The following is a 24,391-nucleotide window of genomic DNA, read 5'->3' as shown; positions in this document are numbered from 1 at the left end:
AGGTAAGCTCATAAATAACATTGCAAATATTGTTTTTTAGTGAAACATTAATCCACCAAGGCTTATGAAATTCATTTTGTTACATACGCAGGCATAACGTCAAGATCTTAGGGGATCAAGGGGTTGATTTTTTCACAAAATTAGAGGATCCCAAAGAGGAAATGACAAGTGAACAAATAGACGAATGCCTTAACGTACTTTGTAAGCGGATGACAAGGCCGAAGTCGAAGTTATACAATACCTGTGCATGTGTAGTTAACACGATATTCTTCGTAAGTTGATTTGAAAATTTTTCAATTCTGTAAATACTCAGTTTTTGATTGCATTAAGTGTAAGTTAATGTATACATGTTCACAGGACACCATCCATATGTTGCACACAGCATTTCCAACTGAAGATGCCTAGGCCACTATGGAAATTTCAGATGAGTTACAAGGGTACATGGAGGGTGAGAGGCCGACATACGGCAAAAAATGGGAAGATGTCGATTTCATCGTTGCGCCTTGCAATGTGGGTAAGCATTGGGTCGTTGTGAAGATCGACTTGGTGAGGTGGACGATCAAGGTGGTGGACTCCGCAAGAACTTCGGATGCTAAGAATAACGGAGTTCGTACGGCTCAGATGACACCCCTTATGACAATGATGCCAATCATCTACCACCAAGCCAGTTATTTCAATAAAACACGCCGGAAGACACGGGATTTGACGCCAATGCCATTGAAAATTCATTTGCCAAAAGCTAAAGTGCATCGACAGAATGATAGTGTCAGCTACTGTATGTTCATGATAGGGTACTAATAACTCTATGATATAGAGTTATTTTAGCTTAATTTTGATAATAATTTGACTAGGTTTTGGTAGAAATGCATAGAAATTAGTACATTTTATTTAATTATTTTAAATTAGTTATTTTATGTGAGTCAATTTAATTTTGGTTAATTTGATGTTAATATGACTAAGATAGGTTGTTATTGATTTATTTGTGCTTTTTTAGGTGTTTCAAAGAAGAATTTTAATGGAAAAAGGAGAGCAATTTCGAGGTGCAGACTTTCAATGTATATGTTTCGGTATTTTGATCATAACTTTCTCTACAAAGCTTCAAGTGAAGCGATTCTTCAACCATTAGAAAGCTAAGAGTAAGATATACAACTTTTATGTTTATCAATTTACCCCGTTTGGCCTGTAGGATAGTCAAAAATCTTGTCAAAGTTGACACACTGCTGTAGTCCTAGAGCAATTGTAATTTCTGTTAATTAATTTGGCAAAACTACGACTTACATAGTTTGATGAGTAAATCCCATCTGAAATTGACTTCTTTCTTCACCCAACTTGGCCTAACTTCAAAGCCTATAAAAACAACCTTTCGGAGGACTTAAAAGAGAAGAGAAGAAGAAAAACACTAGATTAACTGTGAGAGTTAAGCTACAAAGTCATTGAAGCTAAGAAGAATTTACAGAATTCAGCGAGATTTGAAGATCAAGAATACAATTCTTGAGTTTTTCTATATTTCTTTTATTCTCTTATTTTCTTGGTTTTGTTTTAATGTTTATATTTTATTCAATGATGATGAATAACTTAATGAGGAACTAAATTTTTAATTTAAGATTATGATTGAACTCAATATATAGTCTGAATTATTTATCTCTCTTTTACTTATGTTTTATGGATTTAAGTTGTTTATTTTATTCTTTTCTTAATGCTTCTAATTGTTTGATCATCAATTAGATTAAATTGAAAACTTAAGTTAAACCTTTAAAAAGGAGATTTAGGTAGACCTTGAATAAAATAGCGAAAACTTAAGTTAAACCTTTACAAAAGAGATTTAGGTAGACCTTGAATAAAATAGCGTATAATCGAATACATTTAGTTGATTAGGTGGTTTGATTTGCACATAGGGTAGACATACGCTTATAAGCCATACGTAGTCAGGATTAGAGCACAAACTTAATTAATCTTTCTTTAATTTAATTTGTATAGACATATAGTAAATTAATTGAGAGATATATTTTTATAAGAAACTCGACAGAGACTTATAAATAATTTAGGACTCTAGGTTAGCAACTTGATCTATTAAATTAAGTTAAGAGAGAGAGACATTAATCAGATAAAGTGTTTAGGGATATCATAATCTTAGGTCTGGTAGTCATTTATATTTAATAAAGTAAAATTCGCTGATATATTAGTTTTAGTTTTTAGTTTATTAATTTAAATTTTCCTTTTTAATTTTAATTGTTTAGATAAAATTAAGGTGTGTTAATTTTAGTAGTTAACTGTAAGGATTAATTCAATTTTCTATGGGATCGACACTCTACTCAGATCTATATTAACTTTGCGATATGTACACTTGCATGAGTAGAAAATTCAACAACAAGTTTTTGGCACTATTGTCGGGGAATTGATTTTTAATACTTTCTTGTTAATATTAATACCAAGCATTCCTAATTTTACTTCAAACTTTTCTTTTTATTTTCAGATACTTTTGATTGAGGTGATGAACTATCTGTGGCCATCTAAAGAATTTGTGCCTAAGAGGGTTGCTAGTGATTATGCATTGGATGCAATTAGTGTTTTAGCCACCCAAGTAGATGTTTTGTCTCAGAAAATTAACACTCAGGGTGATAATGCTTTTCAAAATCCTTTTGTTACATGCGAGTTTTGTGGAGATAGGCATTCAAGTGATTGTTGTCCAGCTTATTACGAATCAATGCAATTTGATGGAAGCTTCGATGGGCAACAAAATAAGTCATACTCTAACAATTACAATTCAAGATGGAATCACGAAAATTTTTCATGGAGTAATGATCATGGTCCTATATATTCATCACAGCCTATTTTCCATAATGATTTTCAGTCACAAGTAAGAGCTTCTATGCTAGAGAAAAAGCCTTCAACGGAGGATATGTTCATACAATTCATGACAAATACAGATGCCTTCATGACAAAGACTAATGCCATCATTCAAAGTTAGGCAGAATCAATCTGAAATCTTGAGATACAAATGGGTCAACTAGCTAATGCCATCAATAATAGACTTCAAGATTATGGAGATAAAGTAGATCAAGGAAGTACTTCCAACAATCAAGTTCAGGATGAAGAAATTAAGTAGAGGAAATATCTACATCACCACAAGTCAAGCCATATGTGCCTTCCATACTTTTTCTGGATACAGTTGATAATTTACATAAGTAGGTTATAGTAATAGCGCATTATTCAAAAAGAACTCAATTTGAGAAGTCGGGTAAAAATCAGCCTATTCCACCATCTTGGGTTGAGCAAGCACCAAATCTTGAGTTAAAGGCACTACAATCTCATCTTAGGAAAAGACTACTTTCATACCTCAAGCTTTTTCCATGTAAACTTAAATCTCAACCAAAGTCAAGCTAGTGACTATAAAGAAGCGTTTATTGAGAGGCAATCCAAGCACTCTAACTTACTTTCTTTTATTTTGTATCTTTATTTATTTAATTATTAAATTATTAACACTTTTTTTTATTTTGTGCAAATTCCTAAAAAAATTTAAATTCAAAAAAATTCAAAAAAAAATTCAAAAAACCAAATTTCAAAAAAAAAAAGTGGCAAGCTGCGGCTTGGCGAGCTTCCAAGAACATGAGCCACGGCTCACCAGGCTTGGAGCCGCGACTCACTCTTTAAAAAAAAAAAAGGCCTTTTATGGGGTAGGCCATCCCCCCCTGAAGTGGGCTGCCAATTACCACCACCCTCAATTGGGCAACCCAATTCCCCCCACATTTGTACTAGCCCACTACCCATTACCCTTAATTAAGTTGCCAACATTGGGCAGCCCACTAACCTAACCCAAATCCTTTTTTTTATTTATTTGGACTACCCATTTACCCACTTACCCACTAACCCATATACCCATTTACCCATTACCCAACAAAAACTCTTTATTTATTTTCTTTTTAGTTATTTTTATTATTTATTTCTCTATAATAATTAATTATTTTTTTTTTGCAATAAAAAAAATTCCTCCAAGTGGCAATGAAGATGATAACAATAAAGAGGAGGATTAGAGCTTCTCAAAAATTCATTCAATCATCGGGGAGTATTCTTTACCTTTCTTTTATTTTTTTTTAACATTGAGGACAATGTTTAGTTTAAGTTTGAGGAGGTGAATTTATTTTTCTGATGGTGAATATTTTGTGAAGTTTTAAATTTAATTTTATGTGCATGTTTATCTAGATTTATAAATAATTTAGGAATAGTTGGTAAAAAAATTTTATTTTTGTTAAATTTTAGGAATCGAGAGTAAAGTTGTGCTAATTTTTTCTATGATTTTTTTTATCCAATGATGATAACTACTTGTCTTAAATTCTTAACTTGTGGTGAATAAGGTTTTTGTTTAGATTCATGCTAAATTTTTGGTTAAGTATCATTGTTAGGATGTGATGTCCACAATTTTGAGCACTATATCTTTTACTTTCAATTATTATGAATATTTAGAGAAGGTTTATATTGATGAGAATTTTATATCATGTCATGAGTTCTAGAATTTACTTGATTTTCTCTCGAGGCGAAATCCTAGGCAATACTTAGTTAGGGAGATGATCTAGGCAATCTTTGGACCGTTTGAGCCTAAAGAGCCAACCTTGTTAAATGTTTATCCCTAGTATACCCCTTTTGAGCCCAATTTCCCTTTTCTTTGTTTAACTACATAATAATTGAGCTTAGCCTTAAAATTAAATTTTTAATTTTGCAACCCTCACTTCTAAGCATGTATATTGTTTTAGGAAATATAAATTGAGTTAAATGTTGAAAATGGTGGAAATGTGACGTTGATGTGAAAAAAAAAAGAAGGAAAAAAGTTCAAAATATGAAAAATAATCCCACTAACTACAATACAAAGAAAATAAATTTGGGGGTGTGAAATTGTGAAAAAAAAAGTGTTGGATGAAAGAAAAGTTCAAATATGGAAGAAAAGGTGTACTAGGAGAAGGAAAATAGAGCTTTATATATAGGACCTGAAATAATTATGTGCTTAAGATGATTTGAGCCACATTGATATCCTTTATCATACCTTGACCATAGCCATACATTACAAGCTTATAAAATCCTATTGATCCCTAGCTTTGTATTGGTCTATGTTAGTGGAGAGTGAGATGAAAAGTAAACTTATGAAAATCTAGTACTAATTTGAAATTTGTATTGATATAAACTCATCCGGATATCATGATATTCTTGGTAAAAGATTTCACACACACACGAAAATCCATTCGAGAATGTGCTTGCATTAAAATTGAAACATGAATCTGAATGAGACTTTTATTTTTCCTGAGGTTAATGATTGATAGACATACTTTTGAGGAAATTATAAAGAATCATTGAGTTGGTGCACTTTATCTCTAGTAGTAGTAGTAGTAGTAATAGTAGTAGTAGTAGTAGTAGTAGTAGTAGTAGTAGTAGTAGTAATTATATTTATTTTTCATTAACTGAATTTGATTTTCGTAAGTTAGGTTCTTTTCTACATTTTGCTCGAGGACTAGCAAAACTTAAGTTTGGGGGTGTGATAACTCTATGATATAGAGTTATTTGAGCTTAATTTTGATAATAATTTTGCTAGATTTTTGTAGTAATGTATAAAAATTAGTAGGTTTTATTTAATTATTTTAAATTAGTTATTTTAGGTGAGTCAATCTAATTTTTGTTAATTTTATGGTTAATTTGGTATTAATATGATTAAGATAGGTTGTTATTGATTTATTTGTGCTTTGGTAGGTGTTTGAAAGAAGAATTTTAATGGAAAAAGGAGAGTAATTTTGAGGTGCAGACTTCTAATGTATATCTTTCGGTATTTTGGCCATAACTTTCTCTACAGAGTTTCAAATGAAGCGATTCTTAAACCATTGGAAATCTAAGAGAAAGATATACAACTTTTGTGTTTACCACTTCATCCAGTTTAGCTTGTATAATGGTCAAAAATCTTGTCAAATTTGACATACTATAGTAGTCCTAGAGCAATTTCGATTTCTGTTAATTAATTTGGCAAAACTGCGACTTACATAGTTTGATGAGGAAATTCCAACTGAAATTGACTTCTTTCTTCACCCAACTTGGTCTAACTTCAAAGCCTATAAAAACAACCTTTCGGAGAACTTAAAAAAGAAAAAAAGAAGAAAAACACTAGATTAACAACTGAGAGTCAAGCTACAGAAGAAAAAAATGCAGAAGACTAGCAACAAAATAGCGAAATCTAGGATTTTTTTATTTTTACAAAGATTAAGAGAAAGCAAACCCAAAATTTATTTTAAATAGATAAAAAAATAAAATTAACTTTTTTCCATTGTGAACAAAGGAATTCATGATTGATAGAAAGTTATTTATTAAATACCTTTTATGGTAATTTTAACCAAAATTATAGCTTATATAGGTTATTTTACCAAACAGTTTATCTATGAAAAAGAGTTTACAATAATAAATTTACCAAATAACTTTAACTTAATTTTAAAAGTTATTATTTTTCATCAAAGTTTCGTAATAGTTTTTAAGCCAAAAAAAGGTTAGACCCTAATATGCAAATTAAATACCAAATATGATATTTCTCTAAGCCATCTATCTCTTTGTTTCCTTACAGAACAAAGGAAATTTGTGCCTTCTTAATTATTATTTCTCTTCAACATTCATACTATACAATATATACCAAGAAAATAGCCAATCAATTTTCATTTCTTTTTTTACCTTTATTATTATAATTAATGATTACAATATTTACTTTCCCAATGATAAAGAAATTTTTTTTCCAACTTTGGGTTTGTTCAAACAAAACACTATACATGGGTTAATCAATAATCTCCCAGAAAAAGAATCATTTGTCAAGTTTATTTAGAACTCAAACTAATCAAATCTATGCTTGTTTCATGTTTGTCGGAAGTTGTCCATATTATTTCAAACTATGCAAAAAGGAGCTTTGCATTCCTCTAAAGAATCTTCTGCCTACTAATATCGCATCATTCTGCTAGGGACTAAGCATACCTTTTCCCTTTCCCTTACATGCACATGAACCCAAAAAATAATAATAAAGATAAAATACCCCCACCCCTTAACTTTTAGGCATATTTCCATGCGAATCCATTAATATTTGAAATAGGCAGTTTGCCCCAAAAGTCTAAACCATTAAGGGGAAGTGTGAAATGTCGAAATTACCCACGTAAAAATAAATCCTAATCACATGTTAATGTTTGCTAATCATTATACTCTTTTTTCTCTCCTCGTTCTCCATTTCTCTCCTCTGGTTCTCTCATCAATCACTACATCACTGATCAATTAGAATTTCTTTTAGCCTTATACTCTAATTAACAACTTCCATCTTACAGCAAAATAACCCAAAATCAAACCTTTGTTTAGAACCTTTTAAGCCTTAACCCAAATCGAGAGAATGAAAGATTAGATCTTCATGTGCAAGAATCGATTTTGTTGTTTAAGGTTGTTTTTTTGCTGATATGGTATTCATGTGCAAGAATGGGTTTTGTCGTTTAAGGTTTTTTGTTTGTTGTTGATGTGGTAAAGGTTTGGGAATGGGTTTGGGTTAAGGGTTGGGCTGTAACCCAAACCCAGAATCTTAAAGCCTTAAATTGGCCCGAATCCAAACACTATCCTTAAATCCCCAATTTTAAGACCCTATCTTATATTAATAAATTAGGGAATAGGGTTTAGGTTTCTGAAAAATTTTGATTTTCAAATTTGAATTTAGGGTTTTCAAAATATGTTTTAATTTGGTTGGGGTTTGGGGTTTTCGTTTAGGTTCAAGGTTATTGTTCAATATTTTAGAGACTAACCTATTCTAATTGGGTTTTCCAAGTCTATACATGGCAAAAATGCTATATGACTTGGTGGTGCACCATGAGAAAGAGGTGATGACCATTGGAGATGTCGATCCAAACAAATATTCCTGCATAGAGTTGACAAATGATGTTTTTGAAGCGTTGGTGAACGATTCCAATGCTTGAGTTGGAATTGGTGTCTCCATTACTACAACACACCCTAAATCAAATAAGGTCATGGATTTGAAAAGTGATAATGATGTGTTGAAACTGTTTAAAGTCTATAAAGAGACCAACGAAATTCATATATACTTGGACCTGATTCCTACTATTTCATTACAAACAATGGGATCTGGTAAGTTTTTTGCTTCAAAAAATGCTAATGCATGTGCCTCTGCTAGACATGTGAATGTTGGTTTAGGTGCTAGTAGAAGTAGGATTGGTGAGTCTAGTTGTACTATGCTTGATGACTCTACTTCAGTTAGAGATAGTGAAGGCAGAGTTGAAGTAGAGAGAATTTCAAGTAGAGGTGGTTTAGGTTCAAGTAGAGGTAGAGGATTTAAGGTTAGAGATAAAGATATAATTGGTAAGGGCAAGGGTGGTGAAGTACCTTATGTTAGTATTGGTATTACTGATGAAGAAAGTATTGATAAGGACAGTAGTGATTCAGTTGATAGAGATGATGTAACCAGTGAAGATGTAAACTAGATGCATGGGATAGAAAGTGAAGAATCTCAAAGCAACCAAGATAGTGATGTAAAGAATGTTAAGGTTGAAAAAGATGCAGAGAATGATGTTTTTTTTTTATATTGGCATTGATGTAGAGGAAGGGAATCAAGATAATGATGAATCTAACAATCTGGGTCAAGCAATAGATAGATCCTTTAAGAGCATACCTTATGCTCTTAATGAGAATGGGAAGATTATATTAGCAGAAAATATGTTGTTTACAAGTGTACAGCACTTTACGAAAGGTGATGGCTGATTATATGATCCAGGAAGGAATAGAGTTGTATAGAGCCAAAAAAAAAAGAGAAAACTAGGTTCAAGGCTTTTTGCAAAGGAAATGGTTGTGAGTTGATGGTTCAAGCAAATGTATGTTTGGATAGGAAAATCTTTAAAATCAAGAACGTAGGGAATGAACACTCTTGCATTAGGATCAGTAACAATAATCTTGCAGTTACGAGTGATTGGATTGCTAACAAGCTTGCTGCTCAATTGCAGTCTGACCCAATTATGTCATACAATTTGATGCAGCATGAATTACAAGAGAGGTATGGAGTGAGTGCTCATTCTAAGAAACTGTATAAGGCAAAGAAAAGGGCCCCAAGAAGAGTTTAAAAAGACTCATGGTAGGTCATATTCTTACATGCACTTGTATGCCTAGATGGTAAGGGATACAAATCTTGGGAGAATAGCCATCATGCAATTAAAGAGGTTTGAATTGAGCATGTACCCAACTTTCAAAAGGTTTTTCCTGTCCTTTACCCTTTAAGAAAGGCTTGAACAAAAGTTTTAGGCCTTTCATTAGAGTTGATGGCTGCCACTTTAAAGGGCCAGATGGAAGGGCCTAGCTATCTGTTATTGCCATTGATGGGAATTGTGGTCTATTTCCTATTATTGTTGTTGTGGTCGAACTGAAGAATGTGACCCATGGTCTTGGTTTTTGAACTTGGTTAATACTGCCATTGAGGACTTTAACAAACCATCGGTAGTGATGAGTAATGGGAAAAAGGTAAACCTTAAACACCTACTATTTTACATGTAATTAGTTAATTTCAATTACTGATTCACTGTTACTTATTTTTATATGGCAAGGCCTAGATGATATAATTATAGAGATAATGTCCCATGCCACTCAAAGAAGTTATGTTGGCACCTTTATAGTAATTTTAGGCAAAGGTTTTTAGGGTTGGACATGAAGGTGAACTTCTAGAAAGTTGTAAAAGCATACAACTAGTGGGATTGGAATTAAGCCATGATGAACTTAAAGTTGAAAATGTAGAGGCATACAACTAGTCGATGGAAAAACCACTCACACTATAGGCAAGGCATACCTTTGACTTAAGTGTGAAGAGTGACCATGTGACCAATAACATGACCTAGAGTTTCAACCACTAGATTTGGCTTGTGAGGAGTAAACCAATTTTGGTTTTGTTTAAAGAACTTAGAGTCAAATTAATGAAGAGGTTTTTTGATCGATATGAGAAGGTTTGCACATGGGAAGGGCAAGTAACACCAAAAATTAATAAAAAGTTAGTTTCTACCAAGTACTGTGGCAAGTTTTATATGGTTGTGCTTGCCTCTAATTCTGAGTTTAATGTGTTTCAAGGTGGCAAGACATATGTTGTCAACTAGGGGGTGAGTAAGGTAACATGTCCATGTGGTGTTTGGAATATTTCAGGTAAAGGTGTCTTTCATGTATACATTGATTGGTTGCATATTTCAAGGTTTACTAAGTTGTGTTTGGCTACATTTTAGGAATTCTTTGCAACCATGCAATAGCTCACATAGGTCACATCAGGGGTGATTTAAAGCAATATTGTGACAACTGCTATTCTAAGGAAAAGTTCATGCTAGCATACAATGAGTACATTTACCCCATACCTGACAGTGCCATAGCTAAGTTCAAAGGGCAAGTAGATCCAATGGAGCTTCCATTACTGCACCGTATGCCTAATAGGCCCAAAAAAAACAAAAGAAGAGAACCTAGGGAAGGGCCAACTGGACATTGCAATGCTAGGAGTAGCATTGTTAAGTGCACCTTATGCTCTTCACTAGGTCATAATAGAAAGACCTATCTTAGGGTTCCCGTGCAACTTAATAGAAAAGTAATCTACATTAATTTTGCAATTAGTATTTTACATTACATGTGTAATTTAATGCATCTAATACATTCCTTATGTTTTAAATTATAGAAAAATACCTTCCCTAAGTCTTCATCAATAACTGTTGGGTTTTCATCAAGAGCAGCTACAGGTCTTCATTAAAAGTTACTGCATTAAAAACCTCAAGAGAACCTATCGATGTGCAAAGAAAACCTGATGTTGCTACTTCAGGTCTCGATTGCGGTGCTTGTGGTGGTGCTAAATCTGTCCCTGCCATGGTGGTGCAAGGAGGTCTCAATTTCCTATATCTAATGCCCTTGTTACCCCTACTGCCTTTGGCTCGGTAATGGATTTTGATGGTGCGTGAAGGACACAAACAATTGTCTCTCAAGTTGTTGATATGTGAATGTTAATATGTATAAGGTTCTAAGGTTTTTTTTGTGGTGTTTGGATGGATAGAGGGAAGGTAAGTTAAGAATAGATGCTTTGTAACTTTTTATCTTTTTTTGTCTACCATTACTTGGAAATTAAGAAAAGATTCTTGACTTTGATATTGGACCCATTAGCAATGGTCCAGATTTTTTTGTAAGCTTTATTTTGTAAAGCTTGTGGTCCTCATGTGCACAAAGGTTTAGGGGAAATAATGCTCCTCATATGCACAAGGGACCTAATGCAATTATTGTACAAGACATATATTGTAAATCAATGCAAATATTAGACTACTTGTTCACAAAAAAAAAGCCTTTTTCATTAACTCTTATAACATTTGTTATGTTCAAGTCTATTATGATTAATTCAAGTGAATTGGCAAGACAAAAAACTCAAGCTATTGATATGCTTGGCTATCTTTATATCCATTCAATATTTCAACAACTTACAACAACTTTTGCATTCAATATTTCAATAACTTCCAACAACTTTTATCAAACAAAATGACATTTAAAAGCCTTAGACTTTTTTTATTTTTTCTTCCCATCTCATCTCTTTGGGGCATTTTATCAAACACCATTCGAAAAGCCCTTTAACTTTCATTTTCTTTTCCCTTCAACCTTCATTTTCTTTTCATCTCTTCCCAAGCTTCACCCCTACTTTGAATTACTTTGAATCAATTCAAGAGAACCAATTCAAGAACCACAGATGGATGTTACAGAAGAGTAAGAGATGATTTGGAGTTTCTATTTTTTTTAAGCTACCATACCCACTAACTCCTCCATAACATCCATCCATGGTTTTTGAAATGAAAATTCTCCAACAAGATTGCAAACAACAAAAGCTTGAAGGGCAGAATCCATCTCTAATTCTTACTCATTTTCCTCCATTACTTTCCTCATTTCTTCTTTTGTGAAGTGCCAAAAATTAGCAAAAAATCTTGAGCATTTCACTAAAAAATCTGGATTTTTAGCTTATCCTTTATGGTTCTTGAAATAATCTTTTTCCTTTATTAGTTTCATCAGTTCTTCTTTTATGGTGTGCCAAAAATCAGTAAGAAATCTATAACATTTCAACAAAAAGTTTACTGTTTTAGCTTTTGGTTTGAAAGACTTCTTAGTTTTAGCAAAAACACTGAAAAATGGGCAAAATTGTTATAGATTTTATCGAATAAACGAAGGCCAACGGCAAGACTGATGGTAGGATTTCTTTGTCTAATGAAAGATAATTTTTTAAGGTGAACTATCCATTTCTAATACTAATGGACCTGTACGAAATTATGCCTAAAAGCTAGGGGGTGGGAGTATTTTATCCAAAAAATAAACTTGTTATCTTCACTCGCAAATTATTCAAGTGAAGAAATCAATTGATGTATTCAACACTATTACTTTATTTTTATATTTAAATAGCATATTTAGCTTACATTATCAAAAGTCAATGTTTTAATTAATTGAGTCTTTTCCTTATACTTTCAACAATATATGTCATGACCCAATCCAAGGGTCATGACTGGAACACGAGTCCCACAAACAAGGCTTGCGAGTCCTGAGTAAGCCTCACATAGGTCGGGCAAACCAATAGACATTTCCATAGCTCGCAAACCAAAAAATACATTTTATATCATAAGTTCAACATAACATTCACAAGCTGCCCTTTAATCCATCAAGAGTACATCCATGTACTATCTACAAAAGCCATATGCTGGTAAACATAGAGAGTCCAAGCCCATACAAAATAAATCATAGTTTATACATCATAGTGGCAACACAATGCCATTAACTAGAACAACTAACATCTATACTACACCCGAGCATTTAGCTCATTGGTTGGTACATGATTCCCCTACCTATAGAGTAAGGTTCAAATCCTCTTTTCCCCAATTAAAAAAAAAAACTAACATTTATACGAAAACTAGCAAAGTGGACTTGCAGATCAAGATTTCTTACCAGATGCCAAAAGTGTCGATCTATCTAATAAACACTAACCACTCGCTTCCCACATAGAACCCCCACAAGCTACTTATCTGCACATGGCAACAAACATCGAGGTGAATCTCTAATAACTTAGTGAGTGGGCAGAAATCAAACAAGCATAATAGAGGTAAATCATTTAAATCAAAATAATATAAGATATGCAATTATAAGACGCATATGCAAAGTATTCCATCAAGGCTCATTAAAGTGCGTAAATACTAATTTAACGACTTACCCTCCATTAGGTGTAATTCAAATATATCACATACTCACCACATTCATTAAGACTTATCTAAGTGTACCAATGTGGTGCATGCTTATCCGTAGCTTTCGAAAGTCAAGAGCTGTAACTATATGGTCACAAGAAAAAGGTCTTCTTGAGAAAACAAGACAAGTCCGTGGCTGGGGCCACCGATGGTAAACTAGACCATAGGACTGTGATACCTTTTAACTAGACCATATCATCGTCCAAAAAACATTCATCAGACAGAACTAGTCAATGTTAGCATTTGTGTTGCCATCACATGTGCATAATCATTTTCATGATCATTTGGCATCTTCTATGCATAACTATTGAACATAATTTGATAAACTTTCACGGTTCAAGGTACATACTTCACAAGTAGCATTAAATACACATAGGCAATAACATTCACATATATTCGCGATACAAGAGCATCAAATAATTAGCTTGTGCAAACCAATAAACGAGGCAGCAAACATAGTCTCGACATACAACTATATTCAAGCGCAATCACCTCTAGGTGGCTCATTCGAAACAAATAGACATTCAAGAACCCTTCTAATGAAATCAACTTTCATTACTCATCTAGCTGTAAACACAACTCGCAATTAACCACTGGCTTAGGTAAGGTTCATCTTGGCAACATATAGCTATAACATAGGCCATAGTAATGTACGTGTGTATATTCATACATCAAACCTTAGTCTTTAAATAAATGTCCCACTCCCTTGAAAATTATCCACACTACAACTCACCAATAGCTTATAACCTTCAATTCTAGTTGGATTCCAGCTCAACAACAATTCTTGGAGCTTTAAACTTCCCCTAAAGAGAATACAAAGGCTAAACTCTTAGCTTCAATGTATTTCCAACATTTCACAACTTAACTAAATTCTAAGTCTAACTACCAACTCTTAAATCACATTTTCCTCTAGGTTCCAAGATCTAAGGTAGTTAGAATCTTACCTTTGTGGTTAATTCAAACCTTTGAAAACACCAATATTCCAGCAACTCCAATGGAAAATCATTTGAGCTAAAACCATAACCAAATTTTATTTTTGAATCGATTAAAGTATAGTTCAAGTGTTAGGAAGCTAAATCTTAGCTCAAGTACGAATTTTCAAGCTTCAAAATACTCCAAATGTGATACGAAATCAATGGGGAACTTGGGATTTCAATGGCAGACCACGAGCCTCCTTCCATTCTCCAAACTTTTTAAATGGGCGAAATGCTCAAAGTGCTTTTATTTTTGCACTATTACATGCATCCATCGAAAGATAGGTGCATCAATTGATAGATTGCCTTGATTTCTAACAATTTTTTCTTTCCATCTATCGATAGATAGGCTCATTTATCGATAAATAGCACACAGATTACACCCAAAATGCCTTCTACTTTATATTTATTGATAGATTTTGTAAATCATCTATAAATAGCATCCAGAATGCTTGAAATTTCTCTTGAGTTGATATTTATCGATATATTTGACATCAAATGCCTCTAATTACTCTCAAGTTGCTATCTATCAATAAATTTGATAAATCAACCAATAGATAACATCCAGAACCTCAAATTCTAACATTTTCAGCCTTCCAACTTTATCTCTAAACCCCCAAACTCTAACATTTTCAGCCTTCCAACTTTATCTCTAAACCTCCCAACTCATATCCACTTTACCAAACATCAAAATGCAGCAAGCATGTACCAAATCAACCAATACTCAAACCCGAAACATATCAACATATAGTTCAAAGTCTTAATCACATCGAAAATATATCATTTCATCATTCAAGAATCCTTAAACACATATATTCACATACAAATTCTCAGCTCATCAAGTATCATAATACAAATCATAAACAACAATTATCAAAGTGGGAGATGTTACAGTATATATATGAAAAACAACATTGATTTAATTATTATTAAAAGAAAAAAATTAAAGGTATGTTCTTATAAGATTTTCAATGATTTAATTTTTCAATACGTTTGATAATTCACTATACAAAACCACTTAATTGAAGATTTTCTATAAAAAGTGTTAAAAATCTTAATATATTCAATCAATTTTATTGAGAGAAAAATTTATTGGAACAAAATTATTCATATGTAGTAAAGGTCTGAAAAGCTTTGGAGCACAAACTTTTCATTTTAGAAGCTTATCAATCTCTTTTAAAAAGATAAATAAAGAATAAATACTAATAATTATGGCATCCAAACACGTGGGCGCAAGCTCAGCATGCAGATGGCCCCCTGAGTTTTGTTTTAAAGTGTGTTAGTCAACTCATAGAAAAATATTTAATTATACCTTAAATAAATCAGTAAAGACAATTTTTAATTGACGAAATGTTTATTATGTTCAATTTTAATTTATATTGCAAAGAGAAATTGTGACAAAGACAATGTAGATAGAGGTTGTATAGCTTTATATGCGTACGACTTGGGAGTCATATTCAAAGTCAAAGGCAAATCCATAAACTCGAGAATTCAACTATGTCAACTTGATTAACTAAATAAATTTAGGCTGAAATTGATTAAAATATAGCATATATAAATATATTGAACAAAAACTCCATTAAGCTCATAACTGCTTAAGTCACCTATTCAAATATTTGAACTTGACAGTAGGAAGCCAAATCTAAGTAACTGAAATTCTTTACTTATTGTATGGTTCTTTATATATATATATATATATAAAGTAGAGTAACTTAAAATACTATTATATAAGAAGAAATCACATTTTGCAACCTCTAACGCAACATCAAAAAGGATAAATATAGTTTCTCTCCCACCTATTCCTGGTCAAGCTTTCTTGCCCATCTTCCAATACTTCCACCTTCTAAGTGAGACTTACGAGGTTCCAAAACTAACCTCGACACAAACTAATAAAGCGCACGAGTTAGGATGGTGCCATGGTCATTGGAACCCTTTTGTTTTGCACTTTTCATTAACCCAACGACGAACTTTTGAGGCCATGGATGAATGCAAGATCAGTGGGATCAATGTAGAGATAAGATTGAAAGTAGATCACATTGACCAAGTGTCCACGCACTACACTTTTTGTTCTCGTCGTCTACTTCCACTTTCACAGCTACTTCAGTCATGTATAACCTTATGTTATGGTGGCTTCAATTGTCATCACTCGAATAATTCCCTGGGGTCCACTTGACTTTGCTCCATGACCTTTCGTTTTTTTCCTTTCCTTTCGTGCAGTGCATAATAGCTAGCGGATAAAACCTAGTACTAGAAGCAGACATCCATATAGAGTGGGAAACATGGCAAGTTTAGATAAAGTCCCAAGGACTTTTAATGATATTCCTGCCCTTTCCATTGGTGGCTCTGTCTAGGACCACGATAAATCCTATACATGAATATAAATGTTGTGGAACTGTGGATTGAAATATGAAGCGAAATGTAACATAAGATATTAAATTTTGTTTTTTTAAGTTGTTTTTTGGTTTTTATTTATTTTTTAGTTTTTGTTTTTGTTTTATTCATATTTTGTTAGAAAAAAAAAAAGCCAAATTACAAATTACAAAATATCAATAAAATGAAACTTTAATCAATATCGGTCTTATGCGTGAGCAACAATCCAAGGTCACTTGTAAACCTATAGATTTGAATCAAAGTGAATATGATTATGTAACTTACCAGATGATTGATATTCTAAATATTTTAAGACCAATATTTTTTAGGATAATTTATAATTCTAAAGACTTACCTAACTTAGACTTAAGGACCAGACATGTAGAATAGAGTTTTGAATCGATTATAAACTAACACTCTATAGATATAAATTAAATATTTGCAAATCGTAAAACTTGAACCATTAATGGTGGTTTTTATACAGATCTTGATAATAAAACTAAAAAATTATTTAAAACATTTATATCCAATAAAAAATAAATAAAATAGCTACCAACAATACTAAATAAATCATTAAGACTTTCAAAGTAAGAAAAGTAATTAACAATAAATAAATGAATAAATTATTATAACGTGGATGTGCACATTTGTTTATAGTATTTATGAATTTGGTGTATTATTTAGTTGTAATTTGCATTTGCAATAATAAAAATTTTATTTATTTTAATTATTATCTTTTGAAAAAAAATTATACGACAATAGGGTCAACATCGAGTGTAGAATTATTCTTATTCTTAGAGACAATCCTATTAAAACATGACTAATTTTCTATCTGTACTTTACAATCTCAACTTTAAAACCGTCCATTCGGACCATGCTCACAAATCTTCTATTGAATTACTATCTTCATTAGTTTAATTTTCTTATAATTTCCTTCGAGAAATCTTTGAAAAAGTCAGTACTGCTTGAGAGTTGTTATAGGCTTCAATATTTGAGACATGTAAGCTTTGATAGTATCTTTCAATGTGTAATTTATCATCTGCTTCTTAGATTTTTCTATCAAACTTTTATGGCAAAGTTAACATTCTCAAATATAGATCTAGTTATCGTTCAAACCTAGATTGGCCCACCCTTAGTAAAATTATGGGTTTATGCCCCAAAAGAAACACTGTCCTTAGCAGGAGTCGTTATCAAACCTGGATTAACCCAACCCCACACCAATGTCATCAAGCTTGCTAAACACAGAGCAGCTAGACAGTAAAATCTCATTGGACTGGTTCAAAAGTTCATACTTAAAAGTAGGAACCAAACACCACCAATTAGTGCGTACCAACCACTTGGACAAAACATAACAACTCAGACCTTCAAGTTACACACCAAATCCCACGTCTTATAAGGTCAAATGTTAACAAAGACCACATATTTCTTAGAGCAGCAAATGCCATGGTTGATTCTTCAGCCAATATCCGGAAACTGAATTTTAAAGCATCATCTAAATACATTAAAGAACCTTCAGCCAGTACACATACAAACTACGAAAATTAGACAATAACAGAAAAGAAAGATATAATGATGCTAGCCTCTCGATAAAGTAAAACATCTCTGTATATAACTCAGTTCTAGATGTATAGAAAAACTTACATATCCTACACGTGAGTTGAAAAGTTGCACAAGCCCTTGAATCTTACCAACTTATAAGATAACAGTGAAGCTCCATGGAGAAAATTTTAGTAACAAAACCACCAACAGGACAGCATTTTCAGGTATAAATGGAGGACAAGATTCTAGCTAACACAGAGACATGGATGATCAAATTACAAAAGAAAAAGCTTTCTACTCAAAGCCTGGCTCGATTTAGCTATAGCATCAACATATCACACATTCCACAGCTAAAATGTAGCACTTTACGGAACCCCATAACTAGTAAACCAGAACCTGCAAGCTTGGAGACACAAGTTTATTTCTTTTCTTTCTCAGCTTTCTTTTCTTTCTCATTTTTCTCATGTTTCTCATCATAATAATCTTCATCATCATAATATTCCTCCTCATCATCATCGTAATCATCATCGTCATAATAATATTCTTCATCTTCATCATCTTCATCACCCTTGCCATTTTGCATCAGATACTTGAAATTCCCTGATTGCTGCCCCCTCAACCGCTCCTGGATTCGATCTCTGATTGCAGTGCCCTGACAATCACCCAAAATTCTCAAAGTCAGGATGAAATAATCATCAATTAAATTCATGGCTATTCTACGCATGTAATTGTACTTACTACATGCAAAGATTATTAGATTTGCTCACCATTTTGTGGCAACCTTCCTCGAACATCTCAAGAAATCCAGCAACCCAGCGGTCAGCATTTTCCACCCACTCATTGCGATGCATGGCAACAGTTTGAATCTGTAAGAATTGTTAGGTAAGATGAGTGGATTACATTAAGTTTGTGATAAGGTTAGGAATAACAGAAAAAGGGGATGTAGATTAACAACAAAGTAATCCAAAAAATCGTTCCAGATCCAGGGCAAATAGTACCAAGCTACCTTCATGTGTAGGTAGTATACGTGTACATGCACACACACACACACAAATATATATATATAGATAACAAACTGAAGCACAAGGAGATACAAAACCTAAAAGATGAATCCGATTGGATGGAGCCCATCTGCTTCTGATTACTCATAAAAACCCATACTACTGCAATACAATTTTGTTATAGAAATGTTTATCATATTCCAAAATTTTAATAATCCTTTCTAGGGAAAAGATCTAGAGGATGGAGGAAGAATTTGGAGTTGGACATCAAAATCCAAATTCTTTGTTCAGATGGTATGTTTTTACTTAATTATTTTAGGTACATATAAAAGCCCATTGGCTTGAATACAAGGTAATCCTCTCCTATCCATAAACCAAAGGCATATTGGCAGATAAACTACAAGGATTTAAATTTAGACCAAATCTGATGAAGAAATGAAAGTGAAAAAATCAGATTTAAACTACAGACTCTAACCCTCTGTAATTCATTTGTCATACAACGTCGAAAGGCACTTGATCTCCTTATATTTTGGATCTTATAGCTATGTTCTAGTCACCTAAATTTAATTTTTGTAGCCAGCATGAAGTTGCAGCCATATGCAACAGAAGCACAAATATCATGTAGAATTGCCCAAAAATGAATCATGAGACAGTCCAGCTTTTAAATTTTCAACACTGCCAAGCATTGCACTAACCTACCCAAGGGGTTATTTATTTATTTATTAAATTTTGGAAGCAGGGTAAGGTTGAGGGAAAATTATGGGTAGACGAGTTGGGGAGGGACTGGGGTATGGTGACAACAAGGCGGAAGGGGATGGGTATATGACATATAGATTTTAGTAAAGGGTCACAAGGCTCTTCAAGTAAACATAAACATGCAAGGAGTCTGCACAATACAACATTAATAAAATTGCAGAAAGCTAGAAAAAAGTGTAAAGGAAGTCAAGATTAGAGTAATTAGCCATGGATAAAGTCAATCTACATACTAAATGACAAGGAGAACAAGAAACTAAGGACAATATGATCTTAATCTACAGCTCCGATTTAAGCTGAATAAAACTCATAACCCTTCAATTAATTATTGTCAATTTGAGTTGAAGGAAACTTTCCTAGATACAGCTCCGCAAAAGTTCCACTTGAATAAATTCATTCAGACTTTCATCACACAAGCATATACCACGAATCCATAACATCAATAACAAGTTGAAAACACTTGGCCAAGCCAATAATGCTACTCCTTAGGTTATTTCTCTAAGAAAAATTTATAACTTCGAGTCACCATACTAATTATGCACATGCTCCACATAAATAAGGCAAAATTTAGAGAAAATTCATGTTAATATACGCTAAAAGTATCATGACAAGAAACAATATCCAGAAACACTGAGACAAAAAGAACATTGAATACGTTCATCACCTTATGAAGCTAAAAGATATGCACCTTATCTTCCAATAAGGTACTAGATTTCAATCATAAAGTATTCAGAGATGAAAGCATGGCAGGGAAAGGTCATTAAACTAGATAGTCATGGCAAGAGAGAGAATATACCTTTTCTCCCACTTTTTCTTGGTGTTCCTTTACTTTTTCTTGTAGTTTCTTCAGTCTCATGTTTACTCTCAATCTCTTCTCCTGATGACATTAACAGGAATATCAACAAAGAAGCTGTATTAAATCAAAACATGACATTCAAGACAGAGATCATGCCTTCACATAGCTAACTCCAAGCTCCTTCCTTGAATAACCACGGTCCAAGTTACGCATCACATACAGATTATAATCTTTAACAATTCTCATTATAATATCTGATGTAGAGATCCCTTCAGTTCGTTTTGTTTCCTTGAACTTCCCAGCAGCTTTAACCTGGGAACAAAAGCTTGCTTAATATAATACAAAGTTAAAAAACACACCAAATGTAATAAGCGCAAAGAACAGTCTCCATAAACTTACAAACTCATATACGTCTTTCCCAGCTCCGCTGGCATCGGCATAGCTGCAAAATGTTTATGGCAAAGTATGAAGATTAAATAAATAGCTGAATGCCAGATATTTATATATTCATCAGAAGTATAAGTTTTCAAGGAGCAAGAAGTAGAAAGAAATACGGGAAGCAAAACAATATATAGTACTAGTGTTCTATTTATATATTTATCTTTCTTAACAATGCAGCATTCACCATGAATAAATGAGTCTCAAAGCAAGAAGTGTCTATCCTTACGGAAGCGAATCATGAGCCACATAGTCAATTTTGTGTTTATCAAGAAATTCTTGATTAATCACCCACGGTGCATCAGGAATAACTTCATCAACCCACCTGTAAGAAATGATCAACAAAGGCCTTGAATGAAGCTCTTGAAATATATTTAATTCACTCAAATTTATAAATTAAAAATGAAAGATCTCATATAAAGATGTGACCACCGCTTTCCTCCAAAGAAAAAAAAATTCAAGTAAATTTGTAATTAAGGTTCCACTGGTTACAGCTTTTGTTACTTGCTGTTTACTATATGCATTTTACTTCCTAAAAAGTAGCTAAAGGAAAATCACAATTTATTTAAAATGAACAAAATACATAACATCAATTCTGACATAATTATTCTGTAAATAAGCACATATAAAATTTTAATTCTTAAATCCTCAAATTCACTATTTTCTTTTGCATCCAAACACATATTTTTGCTTTTCCCTTTTAGAAAGCAAAAGCAACAACCAAACTGTACCTCAAATGAGCATCCAGGGCAAATTTCTTTCATTTAATGATTTTCAATGCAATAACTTGAATAGGTTGAGAGTAATAGAAAGAAGTAATACTTGCAGTGGCGAAGGGATTCATAACGCTCTGCTTCGTTCATAACAGTTTTGCCCTTGAACTTGTGTGTGATTTCATCATTGCAACATCCAACCAGTAAATACGTATTGGGAAACCTAAAATTTCACAAAATTCAATCATATACATAATCAAAAAAAGTTCAAAAAACAAACAAGCAAGCAGTTTTGTGTAAGCAACATCACTAAAACTTCTTTCTAATACAAATAAACATATATCCCACACATGAAATCAAATTCACATATTTAAAAAAAAATAATAAACAGATCAAAAAAATTAACCCACACACTAGAATTTTGAAAGAAACCCATTAATGACCACGAATACCCAGAAAAGTATGCAGATCAAAACAAAGATTAAACAGAGAGGGAGGGAGGAGGAGAGGAAAAACGAACGATTTCTTGGCTTGTTCGAGGGAGCGAGCGTGGCCGAAGTGGAAGAGATCGTAGATCCCATCAGCGTAGACACGGACAGGGCGATCGGGATCGAGATTGTCGTTGGCGTTGCTAGTAGCAGAGGAGTCGTTGTTCATGTTGGAGGTTTCGGAATTTAGAGAAAATTTTTACAGTTTTATAATTTCTTCAGTCTCATTATAATTTGGAATTTGGATTACTAGTTTCCCTCGAGGCAAAGGAAGGGCCTTCAAAAGCCGTCAGGGGCGTCTATGCCTTCGAATATGCGCTTCTTCCGCCCCTATTTTTGTACGACCTTTCTTTTTTCCCCTTTTCTTTTACCATTATGTTGTTATGTTTCTTATCTCACACGCTTCAAAAAATGCCTACCCGCCCCCTTCTTCCACAAAAAATTACTAACCTCCAGGGAGATTAATTTAAATAATCGTAAACATAAAGTTATAGGTAAAAATTAATAGGAGGATATAAGGGGAAAAAAAAAGACACTAGCAAACTTTACATTGACTAAAATATACTAACTAAATTTAAATATTCAAAACAACTCAAACTCAAGTACATGGCATCAATTTAAATTTTGGATAGTTATTTTATATTAATTCCTCTCGTATATTGTATCCTATTTTGATTTTGTATATAGTTTAAAAAAAATTTAAGTTAAATTTTGATTTTTATTGATTATAAATTTTTTCGAAATTACCCTTATCTTTAAAAAATAAAAAAAAATTTTGAATGACACATTAATTTTGAACAATTAATAATGCACAACCAAGATAGAGAAAGCATAAATCTTTCTCAAGTATAGATGTGAGATTTTATTTGTTATTATGTTTCATATTAGATATAGTCAATTATTGATCCCGGTATCATGAATTAGGCGACACTAATTCAATTGTTGAAATTACTTAAAAATCACTTCATATCAATAATAACAAATATAAAATTAAGAATTTAAAATCTTTTCATTTTTCTCATAAAATACATTTACCTACTTCTCCCTAAGAAATACCTAGTCATTTTTTCTTTTAAAGCAACTATCTTCTCTTACAAAAGGCTTCTTTTTTTTTCTTTCCCTCAAGCATAACTTTTCTTTCATCCACCTAGATAGTGGGTGTGCCATGTTCTAATATAATTAATGAGCATAATGAAGGTGTAAACAAATTAATTCTAAAGAGATAGTGAATTAGTTCAATTTAATTTATTTATATTTTTTTATTGAAATAAGCAAAGGAATTTGAATTGAATTTCAATTAGAAACTTGTTTAAATATGGGCCAATTTTCAAACATAAATGAGAAGTGAGAACAAATTCAAACCACATCAACCATTCACCCTAGGCTACTCCATTCTCATTGCTGGTAGCTATCAGCCAAAAGTAATATTAAAAAGTCTTTAACTGTTCACCTCAACTTTGTTAACAACAAACAAGACAGCACAAGATAGGATTAGGTAACTCTTTACATTGTGTTCTCTTCTTTCCATATCTTGCATTAATTGTAGTATGATTATGTATTTGAAAGCAGTACATAAAGTATAAAATTTGCTCCCAGGCTCCCAGCCGCACAACATGCTCTTGACGTTAATTTTTTTAAGCAGAAAACTGTCTTGAAGTCAGTTTCTTTTGAAGAGAAAACCTTAGGGAGCAAATTCAGACTAGAAATTGAAACAAACTACCTTCCATTCAAGCAGTAAGGGAAGATTATGTTTTAACATTATGAGACTCTTATGTTTTGCCTAGTTTTGCAAAAAAAATTTAAGTTTAGTTTAAGTTTTTTCAATTTTCGTCTAAAATCAGTATTATTTTGATGATTTTTCGATATTACAATAATTATCAATGAGAAGGTCATGAAAAGATTTTTTTAATAATTTTTTAAGACCTTGTTTTTGAGTTATCTTTTCTAATGGTTTTTTAAGACCTCATGTTTGAGTGATTAGAGAGATATGAATATTTTAACTTGATTGAAAATTCATTCGTGACAGTTTCACCACTTGACTTATCCTT

At 32.6% G+C, this 24,391-nt stretch overlaps 1 protein-coding gene across 1 annotated transcript; it reads right to left on the bottom strand.

The window, feature by feature from the left end:
• Positions 18,170 to 22,721, bottom strand: LOC18612268 (choline-phosphate cytidylyltransferase 2). The gene is made up of 8 exons (XM_007048984.2): positions 22,376 to 22,721; positions 21,965 to 22,078; positions 21,372 to 21,467; positions 21,104 to 21,146; positions 20,861 to 21,016; positions 20,705 to 20,785; positions 18,922 to 19,020; positions 18,170 to 18,806 (listed from the first exon to the last, which is right to left on the bottom strand). Exons 1-8 carry the CDS (start codon positions 22,510 to 22,512, stop codon positions 18,573 to 18,575), a joined length of 960 nt encoding a protein of 319 aa, XP_007049046.1. The 5' UTR covers positions 22,513 to 22,721; the 3' UTR covers positions 18,170 to 18,572.

The sequence above is a fragment of the Theobroma cacao genome, chromosome 1, assembly GCF_000208745.1.
Source record: "Theobroma cacao cultivar B97-61/B2 chromosome 1, Criollo_cocoa_genome_V2, whole genome shotgun sequence".
In the NCBI taxonomy this organism is placed as follows: Eukaryota; Viridiplantae; Streptophyta; class Magnoliopsida; order Malvales; family Malvaceae; genus Theobroma; species Theobroma cacao.
Note: the sequence above shows the minus strand (reverse complement) of the source record. Positions and strands in the feature narration are given on the sequence as shown.

What these genes read in the sequence shown, in the direction of transcription:
- LOC18612268 (XM_007048984.2), bottom strand. Translation starts at nt 22,512, where the DNA reads ATGAACAACGACTCCTCTGCTACTAGCAACGCCAACGACAATCTCGAT. An exon ending in GTGGCTCATGATTCGCTTCC is followed by an intron (nt 21,147 to 21,371) that starts GTAAGGATAGAC and finishes AACATTTTGCAG; the next exon opens with CTATGCCGATGCCAGCGGAG. An exon ending in AAGAAAAAGTGGGAGAAAAG is followed by an intron (nt 19,021 to 20,704) that starts GTATATTCTCTC and finishes CAATTCTTACAG; the next exon opens with ATTCAAACTGTTGCCATGCA.